This window comes from Pelophylax lessonae, assembly GCF_965119305.1.
Source record: "Pelophylax lessonae genome assembly, chromosome: 10".
Classification (NCBI taxonomy): Eukaryota; Metazoa; Chordata; class Amphibia; order Anura; family Ranidae; genus Pelophylax; species Pelophylax lessonae.
In genome coordinates, this window is record NC_138777.1 from 24,476,008 (window position 1) to 24,486,007 (window position 10,000).

A 10,000-nucleotide genomic window follows, 5' to 3' on the forward strand; every position below is an offset into this window, starting at 1 on the left:
ACCAGGCCTACAGAAGGCTTTGGAAGTGCAGAGGGACAAGTTGAGAACTGTCGTTGGTTGGGGGAGAAGCCTAAAGCTGCATTCCTGGGCTTTGTGGAGAAGAAAACGGGTCTTGCTGCTACATGTCACATACCAGACTTTAGCGGTAACCCCTCTCCATGTCTGGTTCGTTGACCGTACACAATGTCTGCATGACAATACTAACCTACTGCGGTATGGTGGCGATGTAGGAAAGTAATGGGATGACAAATGATAATTTTTTAATGGCATACTGTATATGCCTCTGCACACCGTACACCCCCCACCCCCCCCCACCTTACTATGTGATATTTACAAAAGTACAAATACCATAACTTTATGGGCTGACTTCTACTTCTGTTCTTTTAGGTCATCATGAGTGAAAGTGCCAAGGAGTGCCGGGTGGCGCCCAGCCCCAACCTCGGGGAAATCATGAGGGTGAAGTCCGAAGTGGGGACCCCATCTGAAGAGCGGACTTATAGCCAGCAATGGTAAGCATGCCCGTTTAAAGTTTTTGTTTATTTGACTACAGTGGAAATGGTCTTATATTGGTATTAACCCTTTCGCTGCCAGGCCCGTACATTTTATGGAGCTGACAGCAGGGGGGGTATCACACACAATCCGGTGGCTGCAGCCATTGGGTATTGTATGTAAAATTGATAGGCAGACTCTTGCCTGTCAGGTGAAAGCATTGCTCACACACACCCCAGGTACCAGCACCCTCCGCCATGCTTACCGAGCTCCGCTTGCCGATCTGGGAGCTCAGGAGCGAGATGGCGGGTGCCAGTAGCTGCGGGGAAAGGAGAAGAGCGGACACACTGATGGGCCCTGATAGGCTGCACTGATGGGCCCTGATAGGCTGCACCGATGGGCCCTGATAGGCTGCACCGATGGGCCCTGATAAGGCTGCACCGATGGGCCCTGATATGGCTGCACCGATGGGCCCTGATATGGCTGCACCGATGGGCCCTGATATGGCTGCACCGATGGGCCCTGATAAGGCTGCACCGATGGGCCCTGATAAGGCTGCACCGATGGGCCCTGATAAGGCTGCACCGATGGGCCCTGATAAGGCTGCACCGATGGGCCCTGATAAGGCTGCACCGATGGGCCCTGATAAGGCTGCACCGATGGGCCCTGATAAGGCTGCCCCGATGGGCCCTGATAAGGATGGGCCCTGATAAGGCTGCCCCGATGGGCCCTGATAAGGATGGGCCCTGATAAGGCTGCCCCGATGGGCCCTGATAAGGCTGCCCCGATGGGCCCTGATAAGGCTGCACGCATGGGCCCGGATAAGGCTGCACGCATGGGCCCTGATAAGGCTGCACGCATGGGCCCTGATAAGGCTGCACGCATGGGCCCTGATAAGGCTGCACGCATGGGCCCTGATAAGGCTGCACGCATGGGCCCTGATAAGGCTGCACGCATGGGCCCTGATAAGGCTGCACGCATGGGCCCTGATAAGGCTGCACGCATGGGCCCTGATAAGGCTGCACGCATGGGCCCTGATAAGGCTGCACGGATGGGCCCGGATAAGGCTGCACGGATGGGCCCGGATAAGGCTGCACCGATGGGCCCGGAAAAGTTTGCGCCAGTGGACCCTGTAGTTGGCACTGAAGGGTACTAATAGGTGGCACTCATGGGCAGTGATGGGCAGCACTGATCATGGGGCACTGGTAGGTGGCACTGGTGGGCACAGATGCTCATCTCCAGCTGCTGTTTACATCACATGATCAGCTGTCATTGGCTGACAGCTGATTACGTGGTAAGGGGCCGGGACCGGCCCCTTACTCCGATCTGTGATCAGCCGAGTCTCACGGACTCACTGATCACAGAGCGAGCGGCACGCAGGCAGCTCATGCACGGGAGGACGTAAATAGATGCCCTCCCGGCAATTAAGGTCCGCACTGTAGCCGTCTTTCGGCTATAGCGCGGACGGGAAGAGGTTAAGGAAAATCCATATGCACACATTGCACATCCGTATGCATGCACATGTTTACACAAATATCACCGTATGCCCATGTACAGCCATTGCTTTCTGTGGGTGTGGCTGTAACTCATCAGCTGTGGCTCCTGGGTGGGAAATGGGGCAGAATTTTTTGTCATATGGTTTCAGGTCTAAAATGGTTTGTATTAACCCTCTAACCATCACTTTTGCAGGACCACTTGGTCCTTGATGTCCTTTTTTTCCCACCAATAGAGCTTTCTATTGGTGGAATTTGATCACCTCTGCGGTTTTCTTCTTTTTTTTTTTTTTTTTTTTTTTGCTCTATAAGCAAAAAAGAGCGACAATTCTGAAAAAATATTTTTCACATTCTGCTATATAACATTCCCAAAAAAAAATTGAAAAATCAAATTTTTTCATCCTTCAAGGCCAATTTGTATTCTGCTACATATTTTTGAAAAAAATTGCAATAAGCGTATTTTTATTGGTTTGCACAAAAGGAGCTCTGTGATCATTTTAGAGAGAACAACGGTCAGCTGTGTTTACAACAGCTGCCCGTCCTTCTCTCTCTGCGGTCCCGTGGATCGGCATCCCTGCTGCCTAGGGGGGGGCGGGAGCTCGCCACCCCCCCCCCCCCCCCCAGCAACATTACCACGACCCCTACGTTGTTTCGCGCGTAAGAAAAAAAAAAAAACGATAACTGGCTTCTGTTTACATTACCGACATGTTGGTTGTACTCAAGTCAATTGATGGATCGACTTGGGTACAATCAGCCTTGCTCATACATGATCGATGGATCGACTTGGGTACAATCAGTCTTGCCCATACATGATCGATGGATCGACTTGGGTACAATCAGTCTTGCCCATACATGATCGATTGATCGACTTGGGTACAATCAGCCTTGCCCATACATGATCGATGGATCGACTTGGGTACAATCAGCCTTGCCCATACATGATCGATGTATCGACTTGGGTACAATCAGCCTTGCTCATACATGATCGATTGATCGACTTGGGTACAATCAGCCTTGCCCATACATGATCGATGTATCGACTTGGGTACAATCAGCCTTGCCCATACATGATCAATGAATCGACTTGGGTACAATCAGCCTTGCCCATACATGATCGATGTATCGACTTGGGTACAATCAGCCTTGCCCATACATGATCGATGGATCGATTTGGGTACAATCAGCCTTGCCCATACATGATCGATGAATCGACTTGGGTACAATCAGCCTTGCCCATACATGATCGATGAATCGACTTGGGTACAATCAGCCTTGTCCATACATGATCGATGAATCGACTTGGGTACAGTCCGCTTTGCCCATATATGATCGATGGATCGATTTGGGTACAATTAGCCTTGCCCATACATGATCGATTGATCGACTTGGGTACAGTCAGTTTTGAACCATCTATAGCTGGCTTTATATCTAAGACAGGCCATAGATGTGGTAAATTTCTTTCCTGCCACCATGGGTTACAGATAGTACTGACAGGGGAATCCCTCCTATTGAGATATTGTATCCTCCCAGCAGTGGAAGCCGTCCCCGCCAGGGGGAAGACACTCATTATTGCTATGGGCTGTAGCAGCCACTAGCGATTAAATACAAGCACATTGGTGCATTCAGCCTGCCCATACATGGTCCGAATCCTGCTGAACCAACCAAGATTCGAACCGTCTATGGCCGGCCTTAAAGCGGTAGTATACCCCGCTTGGTGATTTTTACCTACAGGTAAGCCTATAATAAGGCTTACCTGTAGGTAAAATTAATATCTCCCAGACCTGGTCGGTTTCGGAGATATTCACCCTCCATACAGCCGCTGACATCAGCGGCACATGCGTTCTGAAGGTCTGGCGTATCGTGCCGGAACGGAGGGCGCAGCAGTGACATCATTTCGGCTCCGGCCACTCAAAGTCCCGAAACCCGTGAACCCGGACGAAACGTAGAGGGAACATGTCAGCTCCCTCAGCAGTGAGCGGGCGCCACTGCGGGGGCTTCACTTTGTAAGTATTTCACAATGTGCTAGTATGCGATGCATGCGCTTGTCTTGCAGGGTTTTTTTTTTTGCCTTTTTTTTTTTTTTTCTCCCAGCGGTTTACTACCGCTTTAACCGCTGGGTATTTACCCTTGTGTTCTGTGGTTCTTCTCTGCTTATTTTTTGTCATGTATTGTATATGGCTTGCCCTATTATAATTTTAATATATATGTATATTCAATAAAATTATCTTTTATACTATTTTTTGTTATATAAAAAAAAAATTTTCTTCGAAGTGCCTTTAAAGTCCCACCAATAGGGGAACTGTCCTTGATTTGTTCCAATTACCCAGGGATGTGGCACTCATTAAGGAAGCATGTCAAGAGCACAACCTTTGTACTACCGCTTTAAGCATTGCAACCTCTGCTAGTCCATCCACAGCTCATCAATCTGCTGAAAAGTGTTTCATTGAAGTCTTAAAGACAGAAAGATGATTACTGACGCGTTTCGATGGTTGTAACTGTTAAATTTGTTTGTTTTTTTTCTTTGTTCTCAGCTCTGCCGGCTCCAATTCTCGCTGCGTGGACCTGGAACCCAAGAGATTAAAAGAGAAGCGGGGAGCTGCAGTGACCAAGAGTCTCCAGCAGGTGGACTTTTGGTGTAAGTTGAGGTCCAGTGGAGCTGATTGGTCAGCTATGACATACTGAAGGGTGGCCACACACAGGTCCAATGTTAAAAGTTAAAGCGGACCTTAAAGATAAATGCACGGTCTGCTTATTGGGTACGGGCACTCACCTTCTGCAAAAATAATTGCATAAATGTATCTGTAGGGGAAAAAATTTAGATTACATGCTGACCATTTTTGAGTACTAAACATGCAGCAATTTTTTTTTTTTTTTTTTTTTTTTTTTACAGAGGGAGGGGCCTGAACCTAAAAAAAGTGGACTTGGACTTCCTTAAAGATCTGTTTTTAAAGTGATTGTAAAGTTGTTTTTTTTTCTCTAAAAATAACAAAGATGTTATACTTGCCTGCGATGTGCAGAGCAGCCCAAATCCTCCTCTTCTCAGGCGCTCCTGGCCCCTCCCTCCTGTCCAGTGCCCCTAAAGTAAGCAGCTTGCTATGGGGGGCACCGGAGCTGAGCCGCAGCTCTTTGTGTCCCTTCAGACACGGAGTTGTGGTTTGGCCTTGCCTTGCCCCCCCCCTTCTCTCTCCTGATTGGCTAACTGACTTTGATTGACAGCAGCGGGAGCCAATGGCGCTGCTGCTGTGTCTCAGCCAATCAGGAGGGAGAGTCCTGGATGACTGAGGCACTCGTGGACAACGCTGGACCGAGATGGGGATCAAGTCAGTATTAGGGGGGGCTGAGGAGGCTGCTACACACAGAAGGTTTTTTTATCTTAATGCATAGAATGCATTAGGATAGAAAAACCTTCTGACTTTAGAATCACTTTAAAGTGACATTAAACTCTGGTTTGAGGGGGAAAAAAAGTCTATTAAAGTATTTATTCTTTCTCTGTAGCTGCTGACTTTTGTTAACCAGTTCTGGACCGGAAGGATTTGCCCCCTTAATGACCAGGCCATTTTTTGTGATTCGGCACTGTGTTACTTTAACAGACAATTGCGCATATCGTGCGATGCTGTACCCAAATAAAATTGATGTTCTTTTTTCCCCACAAATAGAGCTTTCTTTTGGTGGTATTTTTTGCGCTATAAACAAAAAAAGAGCAACAATTCTGAAAAAAAAGAAAAAAACATTTTTTTTACATTCTGCTATATAACTCCCCCCCCCCAAAAAAAAAAAGTTAAAAATTTATTTTTTTTTCATGCTATTAGGCAAATTTGTATTCTGCTAAATATTTTTGGTAAAAGACAAATCACAATAAGCGTATTTTGATTGATTGGTTTACGCAAAATTTATCGCGTTTACTAACTAGGGGAAAGATTTGTCATTTTAATTTTTTTTTTTTTTTTACTAGTAATGGCGGCGATCTGCGATTTTTAGCAGGACTGCGACATTGCGGCAGACAGATTGGACCCCTAACTGACATTTTTGACACATTTGGGGGGGACCAGTGACACTACAGTAATCAGTGCTAAAAATAATGACATTGGCAGGGAAGGGGTTAACCTAGGGGTCATCAAAGGGTTAAATGTGAGCCTAGGGGAGTGTTTTCTAACTGTATGGGGGAGGGGCTTGTGAAATGACCATAGAGACCTGTGATCCTATATAGGAGGATCACAGGCACTCTGTGATCATTTCAGAGAGAACAACAGTCTGCTGTGTTTACAACAGTTGGCCGGTGTTCTCTTTCAGCTGGGAGCAATTGCGGGTGCCTGGCGGCAATCGGTGCCGCCGGTCCCGTGGATCGGCATCCCTGCTGCCTAGTGCACAGCGTACAGGTACAGCGATTGGCGCAGCCGAGCCAGCCTGCCATAGTATATATGCGGCGGGCGGTCACAACTGGTTAAACTTTTTAACATACAGACATTCACCTTCCAGGGATCCAGCACCATCCTCACCTGGGCCGGTTCTGCGCTGGTCTCCAGGTGTCCGGCACCAGCATGTTAACTGTGGGAAGCCAGCTGTGACTCCTTGTGGCTTCACAATGAACCCTCCCCACTGCGCATGCGCGATCTGTGCTGCGCCCTGTGAATGGTTCTGAAGCCTTCTGGGACCTTTGACGTGTCCTAGAGGGTTGTAGAGGGGATAGGGTCCCAATTTTAGCTCGGATTGCCTGGTGGGAGCGGGTACCTGTCAAAACTAGGTACCCGCTCAAAAAAAAAAAAAATATTGTGCCAAAACAATAGGGGGGAGGGATAGTAGAACTTCCTCTTTTTTAGTGAAGTTCTGCTTTAAAGAGGAACTTCAGTTGTTTTTTTTTTCTTTATTTACAAATGCTGTAGCTGCTGAGTTTTAAAACTCAGATTCTTACCAGTGTCTGCAATTCAACATACCGGGATCCAGAAACAGCTGTGGGGTCACTGGCACCGCCATCTTGGAAATATTATATATACTGTGTGTGTGTGTGTATATATATATATATATATATATATATATATATATATATATATATATATATATATATATATATATATATATATGTGTGTGTATATATATATATATATATATATATATATATATATATATATATATATATATATATATATATATATATATATATATATATATATATAAATATAAATATATTTATAATTTTTTTTTAAATATATATATAATGTATTTGTGCAAATATAGCAGCCAGGTCCTTGACTTCCCTATGGAGGACACTAAAGTGCTGTTGAATATGCCATCCAGTTCTGCAATACAACCTGGTCAAGACCAGCTACCAGCCTGTGATTGTACAAGAAAGGAGCAAATTTATGAAACAAAAAAAAAGGAGCAAATTTATGAAACAAAACAAAAAAAAAAAAGAGAGGAGCAGCGGCTCACTGATGAGGTCATCCCACTGCTCATGCCTCTTGTAAGCCTTGACTGGGTTCTAGATTTGGCCACCCCATCTCCCAGTCTGAGTGCTGCTGATCAGGGGGGTTTTTAGGAGACTGATATACAAAAACATGTTGGTACTTATGCTAGCGCTATGAAATAACACATTCATGCTTTGTTATGTACACATTACTAGATTATAAGGTATTTCCAATACTTCCCTGGAGTTCAGCTTTTCAGTCTTTTTGTAGACTGCATGCAGTAATTCTCTTTTTTTTTTTGTTTTTTGTTTTTTTCTTTTCTCCCTCTTCAGTCTGTGAGTCCTGCCAGGAGTACTTTGTAGATGAATGTCCCAGCCATGGACCCCCTATCTTGGTGCCCGATACGCCAGTCTCTATTGGAACGGCCGATCGGGCGGCGCTGACGGCACCGTGCGGGATTGAGGTGGTAAAGGATGGCAGCGGAGAGAGCGAAGTGCGCTGCATCAACAAGGTCATCCCCAGAGGTCACGTCTACGGACCGTACGAAGGACAGATCTCTCTGCAGGACAAATCATCGGGCTTCTTCTCCTGGCTGGTATGTGCTTGTACAAAGTGCACCTGTCCTTAAAACACATTCAAAGCTGAAGTTTTCTTAACCACTTTTAAGACCGGAAGGATTTTCCCCCTTAATGACCAGGCCCTATTTTGTGATTCAGCACTGCGCTACTTTAACGGACAATTGCGCAGTCGTGCGACGCTGTACCCAAAAAAAATGTATGCTCTTTTTTCCCACAAATAGAGCTTTCTTTTGGGGGTATTTTTATCACCTGTGCGTTTTTTTTTTTTTTTTTTTTTTATGCACTATAAACAATAAAAGAGCGACAATTTTGAAAAAAAATAAATAAATAAATTTTTCACATTCTGCTATCTAACATTCTAAAAAAAAAAAAAAATAATCAAAATTTTTTAACATTTTAGGCCAATTAGTTTTCTGCTACATATTTTTGGTAAAAAAAAATTGCAATAAGCGTATTTTGATTGGTTTGCGCAAAAGTCATCACGTCTACTAACTACAGGAAAGATTTATGTAGTTTTTTATTATTGTTTTTTTTTTTTTTTTTTTTTTTACTAGTAATGGCAGCGATCTGCTATTTTTAGTGGGACTGCGACATTGCGGCAGACAGATTTATGTATTTTTTTTTTTTTTTTGTGTTTTTTTTTTTTTTTAACTAGTAATGGCGGCGATCTGCTATTTTTAGTGGGACTGCGACATTGATCGGTCCCCTAACTGACATTTTTGACACTTTTGGGGGGACCAGTGACTAAATTACTACAGTAATCAGTGCTAAAAATATGAACTGTTATTGTGATAATGACACTGGCAGGGAAGGGGTTAACAGTGGGTGATCACGGGGGTTAAATGCAAGCCTAGGGGCATATTTCTAACTGTATGGGCTTTTGAAATGATCACAGAGCCCGGTGATTCTACATAGAAGGATCACAGGTGCTCTGTGATCATTCCAGAGAGAACGGTCAGCTGTGTTTACAACATCTGACTGTTCTCTCTCAGCAGGGAGCGATTGCGGGTGCCCGGTGGCAATTGGAGCCGCCTGCCCCGTGCATCGGAGTCACCGCTGCCGAATTGGGGTGGGAGTGCGTCACCAGCGGCACGCGCTCGCCCCCTAGCTGCAGGCGCGCGACTGATGTAGAGCTACGTCTGTTTGCGCAGGAGGACCAGCCTGCCGCAGTAAATGTGTGGTGGGCGGTCCTTAAATGGTTAAATATATATATTCTGCACTGCTTTTGAGAAGTTATCAGCTTGTCACATTCCCAAAAAGGGGCCTCCGAGGACCGTAGTAAGCTGCACAGGGTTCGGCAGGCGAGCGGCTGGTTTAACCAATTCTCTTTAAGTGGTCGTCCTATGCCTCCTGGAGTTTAAGTGGTTAAATCTGAATGATGGGTGCAGCTAAAGGCATCATTCAGATATCATCTTTTTCTGCCTGCGATTCCTTGTCATATAAAAAAATCATACCAGCTGTTCAGCCCCTTAATTGTTTTTACAGGCAGCGGAGGGAGGGGACACCCCTCCCTCCGCCCTCCGATGCTTCTACTGACTCGCCTGTGTGATCGGCTAGCTGGAGAATGAATCGGCCAGCGTTTGCCATTTACCTTAAAGTTGACTGAGGACCAGATGGTCCCAGGTCATCTCTATGACCTTCAGAAGCCTGATCTTCATTCTTCCAGGTAAGTGACCCAACCGTATTTGGGATGAATTGGAATGCCGATTGCCAGCCAAGTCTTCTCATCCAACATACCTGACCTCACAAATATACCTCCAAAATCGAGTGGAAAGCCCAGCCAGAAAAAAGTAGAGGACAAATGTTTAATAAGGGTTATGGTTTTGGAATGAGATGACTAACGAGGTCATATAGGGTGGTGGCCATATAGAGTACGGTATGTGTTCTGAAGATCTGCTAAACTGCTGGAAATGAGGAACACAACTTAACATTCTTTCTTGTTTATTATTCTCTTTGCAGGTGGTGGATAATAACAACCGATATAAATCCATCGATGGAACGGACGAAACCACTTCCAACTGGATGAGGTGAGATCCTG

The 10,000-nt window shown here is 45.5% G+C and overlaps 1 protein-coding gene across 2 annotated transcripts in view; it reads left to right on the top strand.

Annotated features, from left to right (window-relative positions):
* PRDM11 (PR/SET domain 11) overlaps positions 1-10,000 on the top strand; it is a 47,655-nt gene that overhangs the window by 15,558 nt on the left and 22,097 nt on the right. For both annotated transcript variants that reach the window (XM_082269961.1, XM_082269962.1), the window contains exons 2-5: positions 388-509; positions 4,514-4,617; positions 7,717-7,979; positions 9,922-9,989. In XM_082269961.1, the coding sequence (XP_082126087.1) occupies positions 394-509; positions 4,514-4,617; positions 7,717-7,979; positions 9,922-9,989 (551 nt within the window). In that variant the 5' untranslated portion in view covers positions 388-393. The remainder of the gene's footprint in view (positions 1-387; positions 510-4,513; positions 4,618-7,716; positions 7,980-9,921; positions 9,990-10,000) is intronic.